This window comes from Apiospora phragmitis (genome assembly GCF_038363925.1).
Source record: "Apiospora phragmitis strain CBS 135458 chromosome Unknown utg000005l:1.0-4161743.0:1.0-4166827.0, whole genome shotgun sequence".
Taxonomy (NCBI): Eukaryota; Fungi; Ascomycota; class Sordariomycetes; order Amphisphaeriales; family Apiosporaceae; genus Apiospora; species Apiospora phragmitis.
The window spans coordinates 2,269,474-2,294,830 of record NW_027117403.1 but is presented as its reverse complement, the minus strand read 5'-3'; the positions used below and the strand labels follow the sequence as shown (position 1 = coordinate 2,294,830).

Sequence of the window (25,357 nt, the reverse complement as noted above, 5' to 3'; positions counted from 1 at the left end):
GGTATGTAGTATATTCTGTACAGCTCTAAATTGTACTATACAAAACTGCGAGAGATCGCAGTTCACGTACCTAAAGAACCAAGGATAAATTGGCTTGCCAAGTATACTCTCATCATACATGTACACATCGCGAGATCCTGCCACACCCCCTCTCTCTATTCCTCCATTTCTTCTACAATGATTCCCTTCATACAATATCCCCATCGTATGTCCATTTTACGGCTCCTTCCCTTCCCGCCTCATCCTCCTCCTCAAAGTATCCCCGTAGACGCCGCCCGCAAGCCCCGCCACCGCCGCGCCCAGCACGGCGACGCCATGAAACGCCGGCTTGAACAGCCCGCGCTCGAGGACCCGGAGGTTGGAGAAGTACCGCGCCGTGCCGTAGACGATGCTGCCGGACCCCATACCCAAGAGGGTCCCCACCAGAAGCTGGGGCTTCTTCTTGTCGTCGTTCTCGTTCTTCTTGTCTTCCCCTTTTTGCTGCCGTATTGATGGCTTGGTGGTGGGAGAAGCAGAAGCAGAAGGAGGTTGTTGTTGTTGTTGCGGTGGATGAGGCCCGTGACGTAGCGCCACCACCAAATCCTCCAGGTCCAGCTGGGAGAACCGCTCGACGGCGATGCCGAGCGCGACGAAGCCGAGGCCCGTCCGCATCCAGGCCAGGAACGTGCGCTCCGAGGCCAAGTGGTCTCGGGCCACCGAGCCCGTGTTTTTGTAGACGGGCGTCGCGAGGCGAGACCAGGGTGCCATGGTCGGTGCTGCTTGCGGTCTTGCCTACCGAAGCAAGGCAGCTGACGTACAGGGGAGATGGCAGCTAGACGGAAATGAACCCCCCTCTGTTTAAGAAGACTGGGAATTGTGTTTGTACGGTGAGTGAATGAGTGAGTCCTTCATCCGCATAACCTGTTTTCAAGAAGCTGGAAACGATTCAGACTAGATTGTGATGCTCTCTTATCGATAAGATCTGTCATGAGCAAAGCGTAGCTACTATTACGAAAGTACAATAAGAGTGACAGGAGAAAAGAGGTGTCAAATTACACGATTCTGCCTACGCTCTATATTCAAGTTGTACAATGGTAATCATCCTGTCCTAATAACCAAGTGTTCTTCAACGACGGGATCACGGTGTACGCCTGGCTTACGATGACGTAACCCGTTCGCTCAGTAGTCGACCGTCTTGATCTTTCCCCTCAAGTTCTCAGGGAGGTCTTCCAGCTTGACAATGCCCATCTGGACGCAATCGCCCCAAAAAAAGTAAGCACGGTCCTGAGCATACCCTAGGTAATCAAACTCATCTCCATGCAATTCCTCTTCCTCGAGCGCTGTGGCGGAAGCAGATACTGCTCCCTCAGCTTCAGTCGCCTGGTTACCACCCGTGCCTGTCAGGTCAAGCCCAGGAATCTTAGCTTGCATAAGACCCCAGGCGACCCATTGAGCGCTATTCGCAATGCGCCAGATCTTGGTCTCTTCCATGAGTGCTTTGATAATCTGCTCGTTCTGTTCCTCCTTGCGCTTCTCGTCCTCTCTCCAGCCACCTGGCGGGACACGAGCGTCGAGCATGAACTCCACGATGGAACTTGTCGAACCTGGAACTGTTGTTGTTGTGACTCCTGTGTCTGCAGGGCTGTCCAAGGGAAGAAGCCTCGGCGTGCCAGCACTGGGATACTGCGGCTGATGTTCGACATAGGCTTTGAGAAACCGGCGCTGTTCATCGGGGGTCGGGTATCTCTCTGTGTTGCATATATGAGGGGTGTTTGCGTCATGGTAGTTGTAGGTCCACTCTGTGAAGTGGTTTGCGAATTCATGACCTCTGGTATTGGGTCCCGCGTACTCGAAGTCAATGACGATAAGCTGCTTGTGTTCATTTTGAGGCTGCATTAACGGCGATTGTTCGTTCCTCCGGCCGGAGGCGAAGGATGTTCCCGTATTGTGTCTGCGCCAATTAGTGACTTTGCTATTTGATTTCAGGAGAGGCAGGAAGGGACTTACATCATTGTGGGCGAATACAAGCTGGTCTCGCAGAGTGTTGTGGCTATTATAATGATTGAAGAGCCAGTCACGGTACTTTTCAATTGTTTGCTTGAATGTCGCCCATTCAACGCCGCATACAAAACCTCGTGATTTCCATGCATCAGCAGGGCCCGGAGTTGAACTACCATCGCCAGCAAGAAGTTCCTTATCCAGGAACGTGGCCACTTTCTCTACATGATCAAGCCATTGATCCCAGTTCTTCAGTACACTCGGGCCGCCGTCTTTCTCGTCGTCAAGCAGGTCTATTCCATCGTGCAGTTCCCTCATTCTCTTGGCAATCTTCTTGGAGGTTTCGGGTTCTCGCAAATGAGCCGGGGTCAGTGTGATGGCATTGAAAAATTGCTCAAAGCGGCCATTCTCGAAGGTACCAAGCAGGCGGGGGCCAATCTTCTTCCGAGCGAGGCGCCGCAACATACTAAGCTCATTCTCTCGGTCGATGATGTTCTCCACTTGTGGTCCGTATACTCGGAGCAATAGCTTTGCAGGAGGTGTCTTTCCAGGCTCCGTTTTGTTGACCATGTCTTTTGGCGGACTCACAACATAGACAGCATTCGTGAGAGCGCCGCTTAAGCGTTCCACTTCAATGCTGTTGCCACTGTCCAAAGGTACTCCTCTCCAGCCTTTGATTCGGAGCGTGTGGGCGATGCGAATTACATCGGTCTTGAAGGTTGCCCAAGCTTGACGCCCCTTTTCTTCTTTGTGGGAGATGGGGGCTTTCTCATCCTCGGGGGGACAAGGCCTCGCCTCCCGAGTAACTCATAGTCTTGGTATTGTCGAGCACAGCATCACAGCCTGGGACTAGCACGTCCCCGTCATGATATTCCGTATCAGATGATTGAGCTCTGTGTAGATGGAAGGGGCGTTTCTTGTGTTTCCTAGCCAGGAGTCGCGGGCTGTAATGAGGCATATTGTTGATGCCTAAAGCACTCATGCTATCGTCTATGATTCGCTGGAGTCGGTCCAGAGAAACATCACTCGATTGAGAATCGATGGAGTGCTTTCTTTGCAGCCTAGCGCCCTCAGCTGAGGTACTTGCGTCTTCTAGATCCGCGGCCTCCTCAGACGGTCGCCGGTGCCTGAGGTGGTGGTGTTTCTTCCCCTTCCGTTTCTCCTTCTTGGATCGCTCATGTTCAAGCCATTCAGCTACTTGACCGATAAGCTTTTCACCATAATGGTCGAGGCGATGGCGATGATGAGAGTGGCCCTGAGACTGGTCTGTATCCTGGGGCTCTTGTAGTGGGGATTGGTTGCTTGCGTAACCACTGAGCATTTCTAGGCTGCTCTGGCTCAGGAGCGATGTCCTGGAGGAATTTGCGCCTACAATAGGCGGGCGACCACTCAAACGTTTGCCAACGCCGGCGGAAAACTGCTTCTTAGGCTGTGTTTCCTCTGGTGCCTCCGGTTCTGGCTCGGCAATTTGGACGGCTGCTTGATTGTCAGTACATATGTTCGTGAGAGGCGGTGCAGAAGCAAGTCTAGTCAGTCCCTCTAACTTTAGAAGCTTACTCGAGACTTCTTGATAGCAAGCGGCATCTTCCATCTTTGGTTTTGTATACAGCTATTCGCAGAGACCCTGCCAAGGCCACAAACACACTATCTAGTTCCAATACGCCCGTACCCGGATTTACTTGTATCGTTAGGTAGTACAGAGTAAACAGGTGCGTGGGTAAGACAGAGATGCTGGGTCGTGTCGAGCGGGGCGAGCCAATATACATATAGGTGCGCAAGACGAGACATGCTCATCTTAAGCAGGTTGTTATGACCGATAAGAAAGAAGAATGTCATGACACGGCTGCATGCACTGACACGTCGATAGGCTGTTTCACGTATGCAGAAAGATAAGGGGAGGAAAACAGAGGAGGGCGCCAACCTTTGAGTGATGCAGCAGACGGTTGCTGTCTATCGCTATCGTCGTCCGGTTTCATCGCAGACCGCAATGGAAGTCCGCCACCCGGGGTGGGGGTGGAAGCGGAGGAGGACATGGCTGTACGATTGGCACTCTCTCACACCATGAGCAACCAGTGTCGAGGAGCCTAGGACTTTTGCTGGCCAAGGTGGTGTCGTAGGACTACGTTGGCGTTGGCGTTGGCGTTGGCGTAGGCGAAGGCGAAGGCGTACGAAAACAACGAAGCTCTGGAATGGAATGGCGGGGTGACTGCTGGCGGGCTATCTATAGGTGAGGGGTATTGATTGAGGTGTGACAATGTCTTGTCCGTAGAGGGAATAGGTAAGACCACAGCTTGATCAAGGCAATCAACCTGCGGTGAAGGTAGTAGAGAGATAGGGTGGACTATTAGGTTGTAGGTCTGCTGGTGTTGTCCTTTTGATAGAGATGCCTAAGGATGCCTATGGAATCAATAGACGGATTGATAGAAGATAATTATTTCCCAGGAGGGAGTTAGGTGTGTACCTTCTTTGTCTGCATGTACTGTACCTAACCTAACCCAACTTTGAACCGAACATGGACGGGATAAAAGGGCGGGTCACTTCCCCTGCAGCGCAAGCTGAGGGCCCTTGTGATCAACGTTAAAATTCCTTTACCTTCACCGGTTTTTGCTCATGTGCCTGAGCTACAGTCGGTGCCGTGAGCAGCTTGTTATCTGGCATGATGGAATACGTACGCAATACCGATATGACCAAGTGTAAGCAAGACGTGGCTTTTTGGGGAGTATATATTACTGCAGATAGGCACTCCGTACGAAACGAAACGAGATGTGGCGGCCCGCAACCCTGGCTCTCGGCTCTGCCCAGTGACGTAGGATTTTGTTATCAGCCCAAACCAGCCCAAGCCCAAATCGGCCTTCGGTCACGGTCTAGGCCGTGCATTCATGTTGTACTTGTACACCCCCTGACGGACATTGATCATTTGCTTGCACTACAGACCCTGGCTCATTAGGCTGGCCAAAACAACACCGGTGTTATCTGTCTGTAGTAGTACTATATTTAACTAGTTGGTATTCTGCAGAGGACTACAGTAGATACTAACGTCAGCCTTTTGGCACCCAATCACTCGTCGAGTTCATATCATGTTCGACTATCGGTAGCCTTCCTGCTTCAACGCCCATTCGACTGCTGCTGCCACGTCGTCTACCACCATAGTTGGAGGGTGTGCCGGCTCTCCGCGATCGTCAGTATATACGCCTGTTCGTACCAGAACCGACGACCAAGACGTTCCGAGCGGGCTTTGGAAGTCGTTCGCGCCGCGGATGTCGCTTTCAGGGTTGTCGCCGATCATGTAGACGCTCCGGAGAGGCTCCAGCTTCTCGACTGCGGTTCCCAGCATCTGCGCCCGGTGCTTACTCAGCACCCTTTCTGCATACTCGTACGTCTCCTTGTACGGTTTGCCGATAACGGTCCGTTGCAGCTCTATGCCGCCCGTAATCTGTTTCCATATACCTGTTATGGCGGCCTGAAAAGCGCCTTGGCCAAATCGAGGAAAGTGGTATTGCGTTGCCCAAAACAAGTCCGCATTCGAGAAATAAAGAGTAGGCTGGCCGTCTGTTTGCCAGCCTGCATTGGGTAAATCCGGTCTGCCGTTCTTGGGCGAATAGGTGCCCAATTCGCCGTTCTGTGACATCAGGAGATCCGAGATGATCTGGATGTCAAGCGCCCAGTCACGAGGGTCGTTGAAGACGAACATGGCGTCGATCTTGGGCTTCGGACTCGGCAAGGGGCGCGCGGTGGCCTCGTAGAGCTCCCTCATCAAGGGTTCGAATGGCCATATGGTAGGATGTGCCATCAGAATGTCCGCAGGGGTGATGACGTTTTTGAACCCGTAGGTCTCGGCAATCTTGCGCGATTTAGCGGCATCGGATCCCGTGATGAGAATGTTCTTGTCCTTGAGGCCCTCGGGCCCGTGAACGAGCTCCTGAAAAGGTGTATGGGACTGAACGAAGTTCTCGGTCGAGAGTTCCACGTTCAGCTTCGAACTAAGGTCTGCAACACGATCCTTCTCGTGCTTTCCACCGCCATTCGTCAGCAGGATGAAGGGTATCTGGTGCTTTTGCAAGTACCGGAGCGTCTCCGTTGCTCCCGGTATGGGCTTTGCTACATGGAGCAAGACGCCATCGATGCTAGAAATCGTTTTAGCTGCTAACTCGCGCTCCTAGTATTTGCCAGGGGGGTTGCCTACTCGAAGGCGAAAGCAAATGGAGGTGCTTGAACCGAATCTTTCTTTTTGTAGTCGATACTATAGCTCCTTCCTGCAGTGCCATGTTGGCCCAGAGGATATGAACGGTTCTGCGTGAATGGCGAGATACTGGAACCACTCAACCTACGGGCGGCCTGGGCTGTGCCAACCGTCTTGCAGCTCGGAACGATGGAGTTGACGAAGGAGCGGGGCCGGAGCCCGGCGGAGAAGGACGAACGCAAGAGAGAGACGCTCATAATGAAACAAAAACAGATAGAACGACCGGCGACTATCCTAAGAGGAAACAGTCACTTTAGCTGTCATGTCTTGCCCACGATCGGTGGCTTATTCAGCTACAAAGTGATGTCCGAGTGAGTGTGTAAGTGGTAGATTAGGATGTTTAAGTATCTTGCCCAAAAGTCAATTGACGGGGTCAACACTCATCAGGAAGAGAGAGTCCCACCAAATGGGCCGGGCCCGTTCTTCACCATCGGAGCATGTTAGGTCCGTCATTGATTGGGCATTTGGTGCGGCATCTCCCGTCTCTTCCATGGACTTCATCAACACTTGTGTCGACGACCAAGAACACAGCATAAAGAAAGAATAGATTCTTGAGGGGTTCGATTTTTCTGCAAGCGTAGCTTTGGGTGCAGACACGTTTCACAGAGCATTTATGTCCTACACGGCTAAGATCGGTCAGATTGCGGCCTACCTTGTATCAGATTACAGATGGACCGGTTGCCTTTCAAGGTGAAAGAATTAAGTTATCTACGAGGATTGATCTGGATTCCAGAATGACGCTATTTCAATACCAACCTTACTTGAAGACGTTACGGGGAGTAGAGCGTTAGCAAGTGTATATTTCGCACACACGTAAGTATGTATTTAGGCTTATCTGGGCACAGCGACATAAACGATAAGCGATAGTGGCGTTATTATCCTGTGGCGTTGCGTGGCTAAATAAACTCCAGTACATCTCATTTCAGGAACCACTGTTGATATCTCATCAAATTCGACGAAATCTCCAGGCCACTTGGCTTTGTATTGTTTCAATATCTCAAACTCTGAGCATTGTCTTGATATACTTTGTCGCATTCAAGTCGTTGCGGTTCCCGGCATATCAGCTTCGGGATATGTGCAGTCGTCACAAACAGTGCGCCCCTTGTTGTTCTGTGAGTTGAGCAAGCCAAGGCGGGATATTTTAATTGATTGGAGCTTGTTGGCCGAAACTGAGGCAGGTGTCTTCTGCTGTTGCTTTGCCAGGACAGGATTGCTGGGTGCTAGACGGGCATGTGCATGAACAAAGATGGCGGGGCCCGATAACTTTGGGAGCGAAGGAGATGTGCAGATGGGAGAGGCAGACTCCGGCGGTAGCCCGGGGAACGACGACGGCGATGCACCTATCCTGAAATCGGTTGAGCAACCAACCAATTTCAGCCGTTCAAATTCGGGGTTTGAGGTGAAACCAGATCCAGAAGACGACGTCAATCCACCTTCTTCATCCCCAACCCAATCCAGGATGGCCAACAAATCAGCAACTAAGAAAAAAGGCACCGCTGCCGCCAAAAAAGTACCTAAGAAGACGAGAAAGGCAAGAGCCAAAGCCGCAAAGAAGGCCGCTGCTGCTGCGTCTGGCACTGTCCACGAGGAGGACGAGGAGAGCTCTGATGATGAGATCGACAACGGTCCTTACTGCATCTGTCGCGGCCCCAACGACCACAGATGGATGATTAGTTGCGACGCCTGTGAGGATTGGTTCCACGGCGAGTGCATCAACCTCGACAAGGAGCTGGGGGAGAAGCTCATCGAGCGGTTTGTTTGCCCCAGATGCACCGACGGCAAGCTCCATTACACAAAGTACAAGAAGACTTGCTCCCTAGATGGCTGTACAGACCCCGCGCGTTTGTACGGCAAGAAGGACCGCTCCGTCTTCTGCTCAAACGAGCACTGCGATGCCTGGTGGGCCGGCATCATTCGTACTCTACCCAGGAAGGCCGCGTCAATCGAGGCGGCGGAGATGCTTACACAGGAGGATTTCATGGGCTTGCTCGCGTCTACTGCTCACCAGGGCGGGTGGAAGTTGGGAGAGAAACCTTTCGGTATGTTCACACTGGCCTCGCCTCAAAACTTCGCGGATGAGTTATCAAAATACATTGTGTTCAACACTGACAACTGGTATGGCAGGCAATATCGAGGGGTTCTGGGCAAACGGCCTGCCTACGCGTCCTGACGTCCTTAGCGACGAGGAGCAGACCTTCCTCCAGACCTCGACAGCCGAGCGTCTTGCGCTGGGCAACGAGATCGTCCAGTACAAGAAGATGATGCAGCTCATAGACTGGGCCAACCAGCGCCGGCAGGCCGCCATCGAGCAGGGCAAGTTCACCAAGGACAGCTGCGGCTACGACTACCGCCTCGACGTGGTCTCGGTGCGCCACGCGTTCGTGGCCTGGGTCGAGACGCCCGAGGGGCAGGCCACGTTCACGGCGGGCAAGCTCGACACGCCAATCGCACCCGACGGCGATGGCCACGCGGCCACGCGCAACATGTGCGAGAAGAAACGGTGCAAGGCGCACAATGGATGGTATAAGTTACTCATGAGCGCCGTGCGGAACCAGATTAAGGAGGCGGCTACGGCGGCGGCGGACAAGCTCGAGGCGGAGGACTCACTACGACAGGAGGCCGAGTCTCGGTACGAGAGACGTCAAGTCGAGAACAATTGGGTGGAAGTCATTAGCGAGGATTAACAACATGCCTTGGTGCCGGTCTTTGAGACCTATCATGGTCCTAAGACCGAGAGAGTTCAAGAGTCGGATCCTCGCATGTGGCACCATCGTATGTACTTGGTGCTAAGATGAAGACTCTCAATATAATAATGACGTGTAATTGAGTGGCAGCTGATATTGCTTTGCAATAAGGAGTTGCTTTAGCATCACCAATACGGGGAGTTTGTCAGATTGACGCTGTATATAGGGCCAATGAGAATCCATAGCCACGAACAATTATTGCATTTGCCGGCTATCCTGACCACTGACTGCCTCTTGCGGTTCTCCTATTCGTCGCAATAGCTAGCTAGCCTACGGTAGAGTTTAGCACATGCTGTTGCTTGCTGGCTGTGCGGGAAACCTATTCGTCGGCACGGGGTTGGAGATCTTGAAAAGGACACCGGTCGATCAGATCAGGGGCGTGTCTGTCACTTTTACGAGTTCCTCCTCATACCTTGCATTCTAGCGGCCCTTGCTACTGCCGCACGACTGCAAGATGGTTGCAACTCCGTCCCTCAGCCCACCGGCTCCCCTCCCTTACTTGTCTAGCTGCGAACTAATATCTGCATGCCGCAGGAAGTGACATGTGAGACTGGCGGTTGGGGAGGTGGGGAAGGCCCCGGGCTCAGGGCGATCTTCCCACGGACGCTCGAGCTGAGAGAGACTTCGGCTGATGCGATGATAATGGTATATTGGCAAGGCTGGGGGGGAGGGTTGGGGGGGGGGTGTTGTATTACTGTACATATCAACTGACTGATGTTCACCTGAGGAAAACGCATGTATGTATGCATATGTGCAGTTAATATCCGAGTACATATGCGAGCCTAGGGGTGGGGGAATCAGTCCATCCATCCCCTCGGGGACCTTAGCCGGCAGCTGTATTTGGGTTTCAAGCAAGCAACGAGCATCGGCGCAAATCAATCAATATTACGGAGTAGTTGAGGCAAGCAGCGGCGGCGGCAGCTGCTGCAGCAGACCATCACTGCAGCGGCACCAAGGCAGCAGGCCCTGCAGACAGGGCACTGCGACAAGAAGAAGAAGCTCTCGCTCGGATCTACTTCCCTCCCAGTCGTAGTTGGGTTGCCATTTTTCTTTCCCCGAGGCTGACTACATATCCTCCTATCTTGTTTCTCACTCTCTCAGGGCCATGATCCTTGATCTTACGGTGATCAGGATGTGCAATGTCTAAGTCGTGGGCAATCAAGTGATGCATACCAGACGGAAGGATAATAGATGAAAAGCAGGCATACCTTTCAGCCCGGCAGGATGACGATGGTGATTACGATGGTATATGTGGTGCCACTTGGCCCAACCTAACTCCCTCGGCAGAGTTCATGAGAGTCATGGCAGATGATTGACGAAACGCTCATCACATCACCCACTGTGAATTGATGGATGCATCCGATATCCCCAAGAGTGCCTCTCCACTTCGGATGCACGAAAGTACTTCCGGCGGAGCGATGGGGGTGTGGTTTGCTCTTTCTTTGTCCAGGTGTACATACCAGGTAAAAGTACGTCCTGTCTATGTGAAGGTCAAAGAAAGGCAGAGATGAGACTTTGATATGGATGATGAGGGAGATGGTCCGCCTCAACCCATCTCTTGACATACTGTATGTACGGTAAGTAATACGTACGTGTAAGCTGGGTCCTTCGCCAACTACATCGTAGAGATTCGACGTTACATTGGTCCAGTCCGATCGTAAGGCGGATCGGGTTAGGAGGTTCGGCAAACCCAGCGAGCCAGTTGGCCGGGCTGGCAATCTCATTTCGACTATCAGATAGATTTGTACCATATCCATACTTTTACACCCAGTGCCTATGTACCTCTTTCCCTTCCTCTCTAGGACGTAGATAATCCAAGTCTGGTCGAGCCTCCGTACTCGGTGATTGACCGTACCCAAATCGCTGCCGATACCAATATCCCGATGACAGGCCTGGCCTTCTTGACTCGGCTATCTTTCAGGGGAGGAGGAGAAAAGCAGGGGTCTTATTAAAGGAGGGAGAAAACGGGCTAGCTAGGTAGGCTTACGACGATGGTCCAACCCTACCTGACCGAGCGTCGAACTTATCAGCGATGGCAACTAATACTGTAAGAAGGTATGAAACAACTACTTTGGCTACCGTTGGCCTAGTCGCCGGTGTGCGAGTCTCCCGCGCACAGGGAGGAGCGTACACACGGACGCAAAGGCGATCACATTGCTCCTTTGAGCAGCACTTCCCCATCAGCAATCAGCACGGTTGCCAACCCGCTGACCAGGGCCCCTTGTAATTCTAGTCTATTACTTACTTGCTCACTTTATTAACCTACAGACGTCGTTCCTCGATATTGTCATTTTCCAGGGTCGCGGTAACGAGACAGAAATATCCTCCACCCCAGACCCCTGGCCGTGACCTGCTGGTACCGCCGTCTGTGGCGGACAAGCGCTCTGCTCAACCCCCTCGCGTCTCTTCCTTTTCATCAGTTATCACGCAGTTTCTGAATGTAGTGCCATCGGGCTCGTCTCCGTCCATGTCCTCCATCCACTTTACTGTCTTACGCTGAGGGTTCTACGGTACATAGGGATTGGACGGATCGGGCGACCGAGAGCAACGATCAATGTCAAGAATACATAGACGAGGTTGGAAGTTGACTCGGTCCTATTGGGGCACCCCATCCCGATAGTGGTTGCCATGTACAGCGTGTCTGTCTCATATCCCCGCATACATCGCGGGCGTGGGTGAGACCCGGTGAATAGGAGTTGCGTACGGATTGGGAACCCGGCACGTTACGCAAGCAAATCAAATCAAGGACGTCCTATTTCAGGTAGGAGTATGTATGTACATAGGTCGGTGCTTCCGCCGCGGCGTGCAGATGGCAGGCAGATCATGAGCATGGGGGTTTAGCTCATTACTTTATTAGCGATGATGTGTACAAACGGTACGGGATGGGGTAGTAATATAATCATTCTCAGCCGTCGGGTACAGGAAGCTGTTTCCCTCACCTGTGCGGTTGGATGTATGCGGTATATTTTCCGTCTGCCGTCAGAAAAGCACCAGCCAGCGCGCAAGCATGGCAAAGCAGGTGCAGAAGGAACGACGAATGATCACCATCCGGGGCTCATCCCAGTCTGTCATCGGCCAATATACCGGTCGCATCCCGCGCTACGGCACCGTCTCCAGTGGTATTTTACGTACTTGCGAGTCGGTACTGCTTTATTGTCATTGGCGGCACGCGGATCGGCTAATGCAATTTGCTGTCTGACTTGTGATCGCATATGGATATACTTGCCTATATCATAGCAGCAACGGTAAACTAGTGGCAGTTGAAGAAGTATGGGGGTTGATAATGACGATCATTGGAAATCCGTACTATGTGCTTTTGTCTAATTGGACCAAAATGTACATAAGCAGGTAAGCGTTTCGACGAAAGTGTTTAGGTAGCGGGCAGTGTGCTGAATCTGGAAACCCCTGCGTGGATGGCGCATTTCGCTTTACAACTTTTTGGATTTTGACTCTCGGCATCGTAGATGCAAGAAAGAGGAGAGGGCGGAGTGCGGGAGAAAGAGTAAGCAAAGAACTTGACCCCTGGGTTGTTCCGTGGTGATCCCGGCGGAGAGTGACCCTGTCTGTGATCGAGCAAAAGGACCTGGTGGTGGTGGTGTGAGGTGTAAGCTACAAACTACCTCTACGTATCCTCTGGTGAGTGGGTGATCTGCCAGAATGGGATGGACTTGCTTGACGTGCGCCCCCTGGCTAGTCCCACGGATAGCTGGGTTGGTAGATTGCGGATGCTGTTCCATGGCGCCGGTGAGATGATTTATTATTATGATCATGATTATTATTGCGAATGGCAGTTGTTGATGTCTCGGTCAGCGCCTCATTACTCGTTCTTCCACGAGGAGGGGCTTTGGAGAGTAGGAAGGAAAGAAAGCAGCTGCATCATCTTTGTCATATACGACCAGTCCTATCCTATGTCTCTGCAGTGTGCCTCTGTGGGAGATCGGCAGCTGGCTCTTTGCTTTGCCACTAAATTTGGTCCAGAGGGCATCTCGAGCCAAGCGTGTTGCTGACAAGCCACGTGAATAAGATTAGCTGTTGGCGGCCGTTGAGGTGGTCGGTTACGGCACGAACTTCTCTGTCTTGAGATTCGAGACACGGACGGGGACCCCTGGGGAGAAAAAAAAAAGAAGAAGGCTTGAATGAACGGCTAGTTGCCGAAGTCCATGCCTGCTTTAGGAAATGTGCTCGTGGTGGCTTTTTGACTCGTGGCCCTCATAATTGCTTTTTCCTATGTACTGCGAGGGATGTGTGCATTTCGTTCTCTTCCTGCGTAGTGCATAGGGGCCCTATAGCGCACAACCCCATGTAATAATTGCCGGGAGTGACAGGCGAGACACCCCACGAGAAGGTCACCATGACAGCCAAGCGAGGCCGTTCCGTCAGAAGAAATAAGAATGGAAGGGCTGGGCTGAGGGGAATACATAGGTGCGTGCGCGTGTTTGTGGATGGTAACCGTGTCAAGGTTGTATCCCAGGGTGTGCTCAGCTCGCCATCTTGTCCGCGCCGTGGGTTCTTGCCCAGGGTTTTCAGGCCTGCAGCCGCCGTCAGGGGACTGTGTTAATCTCGGGAAATCCATCATGAGGGGGGGGGGAGGGGAGCAGACGCAGCATTAATATTCTGCCTTCCCTGAAGCACATCAAGGCCGGATCAGGAAGGTATAGCTTTGCAGAGTCGCACCGGATGGCAGTACCTTTTGTTCGGGTCTTGCTCCCCGTCCCTGTTCCCAGTCGGTCCAGTCCCATTACCGTGGACCGCAACACGCAGGAAGCTGCGTGCGCGTGTGCGTAAGTAGTGGGCTCCATCTTTACACACAGCGCGTCGTCCAGAACAGCATAGGTCTCCGAAAGTGAAGGACCGGGGGACCAATCATCATGATCGACAGCCTGGATGGCCATCTTAAGCCAGAGGTGGGAACCATTTCATCTGCAAGTGAGACGACGGATGGCAAGCTTCAGGGAGGATAGCAGGACTACGCTCCTTGGCCTATCATCCAACGAAGTGAAGTCTAGGATAAACTTTATGGACTGGGGGCCCAGCTTGCAAGCCTGTCGACCAGTGGGAATATGTCTATATCGAGACTGGTCACAGATGGCACTTCGTTTTAATCAACCAGCCTTGGCTACAGGAGAGAGAAGCTGCATCAATGGCCACGCTTTGTATTGTCCGGTGCCCAGAAGAAAGCAGGCGAAGAGACGTTGCAGGAAGATCTTGCTTACACACGCTTATAAACCGCCGAAGATCGACAGATCATGGCATAAGCGAGTCCATATATGCTCTGTCGTCGAGGTTGGACCACTGACAACCCTCCTCCAATAAGCAAAAGGGTGTGGGCATCGTTCGTATCGCCCAAAGGGGGAGAGTGTTGATGTCACAAGGGCAGCAGCCAGCAGTCGGCCAGAGACCCGCGGCAGAAAGGGATATGACTCTGGATCGAACAGCAACCGATTGGGGACGCGCGAGCCAACACCCAAGCAACTCAACCAAATTCCACGAGACATTTCGCTCAAGTATGCTGGAGACTCATGACTCGTAGGGCGGGGAAAGGGGAATGGCGTCTTCTCATTTGCAGGCCTCGGATCCAGGGCTTTGGACGCATCGAGGATCATTACATATGTATTGTATGTAGGATGGGTAGGGGGCAAGGGAGGTGGGCAAGGGGCCCAAGACACGTCATTCCACCCAGGCCCATACCCATGCCGAGATCATGGAGCATCTTCAGGGCCGAATGTGCGTATGTAGTGGGCATGTTGATCTTGATATCATATGGCCACTACAGCCCAGTCGGTGCAAAGCCCGACGTGCAGAGACCTGTCATGGCAGATGACAGGCCAGAGGACGTGTCGTTTAATATCGGACTTTTCTATTCTTCCTGTACCGTAGGAGGCAGGTCTCAGGCGGTGGTATCAATCCTCACTGTATGTTCGTGCCATGGATATGTAGTTGGTGGATCGGCGACATGGGGTGCCACCGACCCTTCCGTGGTCCGGTCCAGTATATGTATACATACCTACATACATACATGCGTCTCCTTGGGGCTGCTAATGCAACTGACTCCGGCTTTTTCTCTGATACATAGCAAATAACCACGGGCACGTTAGCGCAAGAAAAGAGAAAATATTGCTTCTCAGATGCACGGCGCTCGGCATTCAAGGGATGCTTGGTTGTAAGTGTGGTACTGGACCGGCAGACCCAGACATTAGATCCATTCATCCCTCCGTTGTAAGTTTTTTTCTTCTCCCAATGTACGGGTGACTGAATTGGGTTTGGCATGCTAGGAGGGGGCCTGCCTATATTGTTATATGATATAGACCAGCATTGGGCGATCAAGGAAGATCCTTTCTTTGCACGGCTCCCAAGCGATAACCCACATTGGCTGCTTTTCTACGTTAACGGTATTCGTCAACGGTAATCGGCCAAGGGCGTTTTTTTGACCGGCTTGGTAATTCTGGATCTCAGGCCATAGTAGTGTAGGACTCTTTGTGAAATCTCTGCCAAATGCCTCGTGCCATTATCAAGTGTGTGTCTCTTCCCTGGTGGCTTGTGATCACAACACCGGTTGGGAACCACAGCATGGAAGATTGATTGGTAGGCTGCAAGTAGTGTGTCACAGCTGTATTTCTCCGATTATCCAACACAGCCCCCGCAAGCAATGTTGCAGTAGTTCCAATGTGATTGGGTATGTTCCACGCTCGCCTTTTTGGGATTCACGATATCTTCATTTCGCTGTCATAAGAGACAACGACAAGCGATGGGGAGAGAGGAGTGAGGCAGTGTTCGGGAGACAGATCGCATACTTACCCGATCCTCGTACGATGCCAAGCCGTGGCCAGGTAATAAAGAAGAAGAAAATGCGGCTTTGAGGGGGGAAGGAGTGACGGACCCGACTCCCCGGTAGTTTGTCCGCTGGGTGTATGGATATTGAATATTGAATATCACATGTGCAGTGAAGTCGACTTCCCAAAGGCTGTACATGCATGCATCCAGGAGAAACCGGATGGCTTGGTCATAGATCTGGCTAGAGTAGCCTCATCAGACCACAATGACGGTTGAGGCACCCACCCAAATAGTGGCATGGCGCGCCTGGAAGAAAAGGGCAAAGCAGTTCTTACCGGTTGGTAGGTGGTACAGTAATCAATTGGTCCGGCGGTTGGCGGTGACACCCTGTCCATCCGTCGCCCTTAAGGCTTGGGCAAATCAAACACGGCCTGTGTAAGAAGTAGTTTGTCTGGTAGCTACATTAGAGACAGATGTATGGGCAAGAGGAAGACATGGAGAAGATTGTTTGTGACACGTCAGACCCGAAGCTACAGTTGCTAGGGGATTTCGAATGGCGCTGAAGGTACGAAGAAAAGTTGACAGGTCGCCTTATACTGCTGTGTAAACCAAAGCGAAATGTTGTGTACTTCTCGGTACGGGTCAATGTGTGTGATGATGCCTGTCATGCAAATAACCTTGGATGATCGCCGCGGTTCCCCGAGATCCTGGGCGACAAGAACGAGATTGGGTCCGTCCATCCAATTGCATGTGCCGTAGAGGTTTATCCATGCCGTCGGTCCTTCACGCTGCAAATCCGTACATACATAGGATAGCATCTTATCAACGTTACATGATCGATATAGATGGGGGTCAGTGACACCGCCGCGCTCGTCACAAGACAAGTCGACTATGTACACTTGCTGGTGACTGGCTCGGAATGCAAGACGTTGGGCCTTCCGAAGACCAAACTACGCAGTCCGCTGGGACCGGATGAGTGAGAGACCTCTCGGGGAAGGCTTACGTGTAAGAATGGATTGTCGGGCAAGTATGTAGGTACATACATACGTGGGTAACATGACATGTGGATGGATGGGCGGTTGTACAGTCAGTCGTAACCTAGGCCTTAGTTTGTTGTGAATGTGCGGTCCACGACGAGGGTCCATGTGTTGTGATACCCAATCAGTCAAGGGAGCCCAAGAGAACAACAACGAGTGCCTGGCGCATACATGAACAATCTCGTGATGCGAACACATTGATTAGGCCGTGAAGTCGTTGTTCAACTGCAATGTTGTGCTTAATATATTCGACAGGGAGGATCCAAGATGAAATTGCCCCAAAGGGAACATGAAAGGGGTTAGTCTCGCGATAGAAGAACGCTAGAAGGTCTGGGTAGACGTTGGCGTGGAGAAGATAATCTCACTGGCTTGCCAGCGGTCGCGATTCCCAGAAGCCGAAGCTTTAACTACTCATTTACAGGACCATCATGCGGATATATCAACGTTACACTAACTGCATATGCGCATCGATATAGAGAGCTTTGCTATTGTAATACCGGCGCTGTATATTATTAATACCATGGTACGGATAGGTAATGGTAATATGTGACCGCGCCAATGGGCCGTCTCGTTTGGGGGAACCCCCTAGCCTGGATCGCCCTAGCCTTGTGGATCAGTCTTACCTAATACGGGCATATCGATGGTTGTCGCCGTCCTGTACTGGCCGGTGTACCTTCCTGGTTGAATGAGAGCTCCGGTCATCTTACTGCATTGCAATGTAGTATCGTGGATTAATAGTTAGTTGGCGGGATGGTCCGGCGCATTGGAAGCTGCAATTCAGGAATCAATTAGATGCAAGCGCTTAGGTTAATCATTTAGGCGAACCATTGCTTTCACCATCATCACCATCATCATCATCATCGTACATGCCTTTTCTCTCTTGCGTGGGGTGTTGTGACCTCATAGACAGACCGGAGGATGAGGTTTTCCTGGCAACATGCAGTGACATCTAACGGCGATCGATGTGCACTGCGGAAGTGCCTACTTTGTCAAAGTAGGTACAGTTCCCATCAAGATCAATCAGTGTGGGGGTGAGGGATAAGCAGTGGTGCAGATAAACTATACTGCTATTATACCTGTTTGCATGGCGCAATTGTACGAAGTGTGCAGCAGGTAGGCCGCCGCCATACATAGGTGCATGTTCGGCATGACGCAAGGCGGGATTTTAAGACGTCGATCATTGACGCTTGCACAACGGCATTGCGGCGGAAGAGGGAACTTTTGAAGCGCGGGAAGATCAGAACAAAGCACGGCATGGCGCCGGGCTCAGAGCTTCCTGTAACGAATGCGTGCTTCAGGGTCGTCATGCGCAAAGAAACACACGGGGTGACAAGTGATGCATGCCATCATCCCATGCGTTTTGTTACTTGCAAGCAGCTGCGTCTCGGCCGATTGAACTGAGAAGGGAGAGCCGGCACGACCGTGGTCCATCTGTTTTCCTTTTCCATCTGATGATCCGAAACGTGCCGAAGCTAAAAACAGAGACGGACGATCTTGGAGTAACCTTGCGATGGAGGATGGCTCTTCCTGCCGGAAACCTGCCCAGTCACACGTGCGCGCCCAGAATTGACAGCAGACAGACAGAAGGTTTATCCATTCGCCAAGAGATGCACCCCCGTTGGGTACATGGACTCCTACCCGAGAACCAAAGCCGACCGGCTGGCGCGACATTAGCGCTCATCGCTTAGAATAGTACTTCCAAGCCTCATTGGCAAAACCTGAAAAGAAGGGCAAGACACGCTTGTTGTGTAGGGGACCCGACAACCAGAAAACGAGTCACGGGCGTGCAGGGTGAGGAGGATTGGATGATGACATTTACTACGAGTAGAAGCTGATGAGCTCTTGCCAAGAGGTCTTACAGGAGAGGCATTGTACATAGAAAGCCTGCCACAATTGAAGATATGTCGTCGGTCAAGGGGGGGAGAACAGGGAGCGTCCGAAGTACCGCCGCGGCTTCAAGTCATAACACATCTCGACAAACAGAGACAGAGAGCGAGAGAGCGAGAGAAAGCGCTTTCAAAAGAAATACGAATCTCCCCTGTCCGGACCCCTGTAATGCCCTTGAAACCCAGTGCCTTGTGGGCTAGTAGTCTAGAGCCTTGCCCTGCTGCACCCACGCTGTATGACGCAGCTTACGCCAGCCGGAAAAAGGTTAGTATGCAGCTCAGCACGTTTTCCCTCCCATCATCCTGCCAAACAGGGATCTGGCCTGTTCATGTAGTTCAACGGTCAACGCCTGGCGAGCTGTTTGCCTTATTTGGATTAGATGAACCACGAAGGGTCCTGTTTTGGTCGCGCCAATCGAGACAAGCATACCAGAAGGTTAGCCGCAGCCGCATAGGGGTGGCTTGTGGTTTCGTGACGGGATGAATGAAGATTGGCATCAATACTTGCTTGCACATCCATGGTAAGTAACATCAATGACAGCCTGTTGTGCTGGCTGCCACCGGGGACGAGGGAGAAAGAGGAGCTGAGCATGCGATGCAATGATTCTTATTCGCGGCAGGTGTTGCGTGTGGTTTCCCACATGCACGATACTATACATCCACATACGTCTACATATAAGAGTGATGTGCATATTCTCAATAAAGGTTGATATCGATCTCCCGTTGGGTGTGGGATGTACGTATGTAAAACGGTGGGTCGGATCGCCTGATGGGAGTGCGAGTGTTACTATACATACACACACATGGATCCAAAGGAGCGGGCTGCATTTCCAGCCATCAGATTCGTCGGGTAGGAGCAGATGCGTTCTCACGGATACCGTGGGCGTGGTAAGCCTGCTAAGGTTGAGAGTTAAGTTGCGGGAGGCTCTCATCCCACCCGTCCCGCAATCCGTACAGATAATCTTAAGATTCTAATATCAGAGAATCACGCGAATCATTGGCCAATATTCGTAGGTATGTATGTATGTAATAAGTTGCCGCCTGCTTACCACCTACCTACAGTAGCGATAACAAGTCATCACCACCACTACCGCTACCACCACCACCACCATCAATAGTCCCCTTCGACTATGGGAAAGCCTACATGATCCTATCTCTGAGGCGCTAAGCTAGTGGCTTCCGCAATTCACACTCACTGCAAACCCACGAGGCGAGGGGGTGTTATGTACGAAGTTGGTGGACTCTAGTCTGGAGCGTGGTGGCGCCGCCATGGTGCCGTTCTGCCATCCCTCTGGCGTCGCACGCCTAGCAAATATTCATCTCGGCTTTTGGCTGGCAGTTGTCGGTCGGGATTTGAGGACTACCACGCTGCAGTACGTACTGTTCTGCCACTCTCGCGTTTACGCCAGAAGTCATTCGCACGTGTCCCGACGCTTGTTCCGACTGTTCAGGCTTAGTTTATCACCGCTTGCACTAGAATCGTTTGGTATCGTGTGTACATCTCTGCCCACCGCGGCTGTTCTTTCGAAATCTACATGTACTTGGCGGCCGTGCCTAATCCGAGCCGCTAGGAGTTGGACTGCTCATCTCATGTTGTTTGTGTTTGTTGACGTTTTGGATCCGTCATCTCTGGAATAGCCCAAAAACTCCAACAAGATCTCCTTGCGGCTCGCTTGTAGTCGTTGAATCCTTACATCGGAATTCTCCCTCCACACGCATCAGATGACATCTGAATCTGTCTCGTCGCCACTATGACCGAATGGACAGAATGAATCATGGAGACGACGAGGCTGGGCCTTGGCGTGGGCCAGATGGCCTTCGGGATCTCGTTCATCCTTTCTGTCCTCCTTCAACCTGTGTTTCGTCGCGGAGTCAGGAGTCGGCAAGGGCCTGGGGTATACCGGCAGTCAGGTTACTTGGGCTGTACGGTAAGTACCTGAAGTAACAGTGGCAGACCGACAGACAGGGCCTGAATAAAGCCCCCCCTCCCCCCTGACTTGTACTGTATCGATGGTCGATCACGGACCCTAATTAGGCTTAAAATGGAGCCAATCCCAGGCCCAGCAATGCCAGAATCCTTGTCGGCCACTCAGACCACCCTGCGCAAGCGAGCGGCGCCGACTTGACGATCATATGAGATTAGCCTTTGTTTCTGGAAAACTCCGAGGGGTCTAGCAAAACAACCCACAACGGTGTTCGGGCTCGCCTCCGACAGCTACAGTACATTGTGTGCAGTCTGTCAAAGGGAGAGTAATAAGCATAGAAAGAAGCCTCTTTAGGCGATCGTCCTGTCTGTAACAATGCCTGGTTACGGTAGCACTCTCCGGACTCGGCCATCATAATGGTTTCTACCTATTGTTGTTGGCTTCAATGTTCTCCGAAACGTTCTTACATCAGCCATGTCAGGTAACGGTACGTCAGCCGGAGTGACGATGTATAGCGCACACAGACCAGCTGTGATCGATCAATCCATCATAACAACAACAATCGGAATAAGGAGGGTGAAGGATCCAAAATGCCAATTGAGAGCCTAACTCAAGCCAATCTTGGGGCTCCAGTGTGGTTTCTCGTTGCATTTCGTTGTGTGACCAGGCTTATTTCAGCAAGTACATCAATCTCAGCAGGTGCCTGTGCCCAGCTACAGCACATGGATAGCCCCGCCTAATGCTGACGGCCGTCATTCCTGCCGCCATCGACCTTGCACGATTCAATGAACTCATCAAACTTCCAGGACATGCCTCACGGTTAGGCGGTCTACGTTCTCCGTTCTACAATGAACGTGATTCTTCATATGATCTGCTGCGCCTGTGCTAATGTTAGGTATGGAAATGCTTGGGCTGCTGTTTGTTGACTTTGCCAAGTCGTTACTGGCACCGTCTTCAAACATCTCAATCATCCTGGGCCGGCTAGATGAGCCTCCAGAGAGAACAGGGCAAAAACAGCAGCAGCAGCAACAGCATAACGCCATCGACAGGACGGCAATCGACGATGCCGAGAGGCAGATGATTCAGGTGCCGGAAAATTTCAAGCTATCGTGATGTGTTTCCTGGATCAGCTCCCGCCCAAAACCATTGTCCAACGGCATCATCTGCAGGCACCCAGCTGCTGGAGCCGCGATTTAAAACAGCCCGGACTAGAACAGACGCACACAGGTCATCCGAATATCTGACTGCAAGGAAAAGTTGGGTTGACAGGTGCAAGAACCAACCAGACAAGGCAGTCCTCGTGGGGTGGAAAACCAATGCAACGGCATAAGATGATCTGGACAATCCGGTCGCAGCTCAAGCTGGGCAGGAGACCCCTCCCCCCCTCATTTCAGGTGTAGAATAAAGAGCAGCATTAAACGGATGAAGCTTTCGTAACGTCAGCCATGATGATGAGGCACAGAGTGAGCTCGAGTCGATCCTCGTCTCAAGTCCATCCTCGTCTCAAGTCCATCCAAAGGTCAGGCCCAGAATCCTTGTCCCAAAACACCAGATCCCTGCCTATGAACCGGGGTTCACAGACCATCTACACTACCGGTCTCATGCCCCGATTCGGCCATAGTGGGCCGACCGACTAAAGTACGCCATTCATGGCCATGCCGCCTGGCCGCCTCACGCAGAGAGAGAGAGAGAGACAACAATAACAACAGATGAAAGGTGTTCCATGTCATAACGCTCTATTCTTGCCTGACTCTTCGGTGGACAGAACGTGGCCTTCGATCCGTGCCTGACTAACATCGGCAAAGACCATTGCACTAGCATCTGGTCAAGGGGAGAAGACGAGGCGAAAGTGACCACGCGGGAAGAGACGAAGACTAAAAAAGAGGCTTTCATGGGTCCGTCCCATGAAGCCCTTTCTACCCTGCGCATAACGCTGTCTTGCCAAGTCAACGTTTGACCTCCAGGATCCTTGAACCCGTCTATTGCAACCCCCTCCCTCTCCTCCCCATCCTTTCCTAGGTTCGATCTCACCCACATTCGCGTGGTACTGCGAGTACGTACCCCTTGGTTCCCAACCCACCCCTAACTGCGGGACTCGCCATGGTATGACCCATGTACGGGACCACCTAGGCGGGCAAAGCACAAGCATCTCAAGGATCACTTCGATGCATCTGCGGTCTGAGCTCGACCATTAATAGGAGGCGCTATATGTACATGCCGGGGATGCAGGAGTACTTTCGAGACCGGCGATCAACGGTTTATTTCATCCCACGCCCTGCTGTGAGCGCTCTAGTCCGACCCACTGTCAATTTTGTGACAGCCGTCTGTTCAAGGATACCTGGGAGACTGACGCTTGATCGTCTTCTGTATGAACCTCCGGGAGATCTGGTAGATGCAGTACATCTTGTACCCTCGTCCATCGTGCTCACGCAACCCATACATAAGTGCCCACACTCCCCAACCGTCCAGACTTCCTGTTGTCTCTCCAAACAAGATCGTCTCGATATATACAGAAGATACTGGTGCTATCTTATATCAACTCTTATTAGTACATTAATCACTATCTGGCCCGACTCTACCAGCAATTATTTTTAATACCAACTATAACCCGCCCTCGAAACCTCTACGACCATAACGCTTTCAGTCGGCCACTCAACTCCCAACCATCATCAACAGCTCGAATAAACATAACTATGGCAACTACGATATATACTGCTCAGCCCGGTGCTCACTACGGATACCCACAACCCCCTCCTTCGCCTCCCATGGATGAGACATCAAGATGCTCGCTGCCCTCCATCTCGAACTTGCTGGTAATGGCAGATGCCGGCTCGCCAACAACCGAGTCATCGCCAGCTTCGCAGCAAGGTAAATTTCCCCGAATCCAACGCCGGTGTGAATTATGTGATCTGACTTCCCACAGTGCAATCCATCAAGCCTGAGACCCGTCCCAGCTCTTCTCACTACACATCCAATGGGCCTTGCCGGACCGCTCTGCCCCCTACGCCGCCGATGAGCTCCGAGTCCTTTGAGGGTTATCATTCACCATCAACGAGATCCGTGAGCCAGGTGTCCGTGGTATCTGCTCCCAACTATTACTATGAGTCTACGCCACCGCTCGAGAGCGATATTCAGCGCCACCAACACATGGCTGCAGCCTCGGTACCCAGGGTGCCTATTCATGCTTCCAGCTACGCCCAGCAGACTTTTGCGGCTCCTCAGTACATGGCTCAACCGACCATGGCCTCTTACTATGCCAGCCCCATGCCTCCGGCTGCTGCTCAATCTCAGATCTCTGGACTCTACTACCAGAGACCTTTGCCTCAGGTAAGAATGAACTTGGCAATTTTCACCGCAAGAATCATGCTAACATGAATAGGGCTTCCCTCCGCTGCCTGTTGCCGTTTCTATGGCCCCTTCCTCCTCAGGCGCCAACCCGTGGCAGCACCACCACTACATCTCTCCCTCTTCTGCCGCTTCTTTCCCCCAGTCGCAGGACCGATACATCTGCCAGACATGCAACAAGGCTTTCTCCCGACCCAGCTCCTTGAGAATCCACAGCCACTCGCATACGGGCGAGAAGCCCTTCAAGTGCCCTCATTCTGGATGCGGGAAGGCCTTCAGTGTTCGCAGCAATATGAAGAGACACCAGCGTGGTTGCCACAACTTCGAGTCAGGCACTTCGTCTTTACACTAATATATATACGGATCGATAATAATAACCTTCCCGACATGTCGTTTTTACGGTACGGCTTTAATGCTGCGCGGATTCAAAAGGAGAAAAAGAATCAAGATGAGTTTGGAATGGGGAAAAGGCGATAAGAAAGGAGGATACCTCAAGGTATCGACGTTTACGGCCGACAAAACCATGGAGTCATTCACTTTATACCCTTGTGTGGGCTTCGGCATCGGTTGGCCGACATGGGATAGGACAACGGCGCAAGACCTTCTACGGGGAAAATACTTTTTTTGCTTTTTTTAATGGAAAAGACGGCATCTTTGCGTGGGATGTATTTGACGAGGGACAGGGCGCATGACGGTATAGCATTTACAACGGCGTTTGCATCATGGACCAAGCTCCTTTGGGCGGAGAGTGTCGAATCGTTCACTTATTGGCATTGTTTCTGTCAAATGTCTAATGTATAGATGGGAAGATGACTACAACGAGAAGAAGCTACGGGGGAGCAGAAGCGTGTGTCAGCACGACTTTGGCAGAGGATGAGGGGAAGCTCAATGTCTACTGTATGAGTGTTAGGAAGCAAGGCATTCACAGTACCGGCTAGGGAATAAGAAAAAACAACACAAAATATATTAAGAAATTATCACATAAACAAGTCCAGACCTTCTCACGATGACCGCTTTTCCGCCTATGACAGATTCTCGATACTGGTGACAAAGCAAGATTTGACAAGAGTCAGTAACGTACTAACTTGCTGTCTCCTACCCCAGGATACTACATACATACTACATAACTTGCTACGTCGTCCAAGGAAGGTGTTGCTCGTTCCCTCACCTGAACCGGGTTTCTGTCACTTTCTGCAACCTTGACTTCCCAGTATGCGATCAACCCTATTTACGAGTCAAAATGTTTCATTGTTTCTGGGGTGGAGGAGGACGGGACTTGGTAGGCGTGCGACACGGCCCCATGCTGCCATGAGCCCCTGGTGTAAACACATTCCACGTAACATGGCGATAACCAGAAACCGGTACGAGGCCTGTTGCGCATCGTTTCCGATTCACCCTGCAGGGATTGGGGGGCCATCCATAGTCATTACTA

General features: G+C 51.9%; 5 protein-coding genes across 5 annotated transcripts; 2 read left to right on the top strand and 3 right to left on the bottom strand.

Moving 5' to 3' along the window:
* Nucleotides 1-216: 216 nt before the first annotated feature.
* Nucleotides 217-747, bottom strand: PG994_004731 (uncharacterized protein; the record flags this gene model as incomplete). The annotated part of the gene is made up of 1 exon (XM_066856140.1): nt 217-747. One exon carries the CDS (start codon nt 745-747, stop codon nt 217-219), a length of 531 nt encoding a protein of 176 aa, XP_066718307.1.
* Nucleotides 748-1,158: 411 nt separating this feature from the next.
* On the bottom strand, nt 1,159-3,568 carry PG994_004730 (choline kinase; the record flags this gene model as incomplete). Its single annotated transcript, XM_066856139.1, has 4 exons — nt 1,159-1,869; nt 1,987-2,751; nt 2,810-3,453; nt 3,535-3,568. 4 exons carry the CDS (start codon nt 3,566-3,568, stop codon nt 1,159-1,161), a joined length of 2,154 nt encoding a protein of 717 aa, XP_066718306.1.
* A 1,494-nt stretch (nt 3,569-5,062) lies between these two features.
* Nucleotides 5,063-6,414, bottom strand: PG994_004729 (HAD-superfamily subfamily IIA hydrolase; the record flags this gene model as incomplete). Its single annotated transcript, XM_066856138.1, has 2 exons — nt 5,063-6,101; nt 6,161-6,414. The coding sequence occupies 2 exons, from the start codon at nt 6,412-6,414 to the stop codon at nt 5,063-5,065; spliced, it is 1,293 nt and encodes a 430-aa protein (XP_066718305.1).
* A 1,049-nt stretch (nt 6,415-7,463) lies between these two features.
* On the top strand, nt 7,464-8,901 carry PG994_004728 (uncharacterized protein; the record flags this gene model as incomplete). Its single annotated transcript, XM_066856137.1, has 2 exons — nt 7,464-8,256; nt 8,342-8,901. The coding sequence occupies 2 exons, from the start codon at nt 7,464-7,466 to the stop codon at nt 8,899-8,901; spliced, it is 1,353 nt and encodes a 450-aa protein (XP_066718304.1).
* A 14,372-nt stretch (nt 8,902-23,273) lies between these two features.
* PG994_004727 (uncharacterized protein) lies at nt 23,274-24,277 on the top strand (the record flags this gene model as incomplete). Its single annotated transcript, XM_066856136.1, has 3 exons — nt 23,274-23,448; nt 23,504-23,907; nt 23,960-24,277. 3 exons carry the CDS (start codon nt 23,274-23,276, stop codon nt 24,275-24,277), a joined length of 897 nt encoding a protein of 298 aa, XP_066718303.1.
* Nucleotides 24,278-25,357: the final 1,080 nt, after the last annotated feature.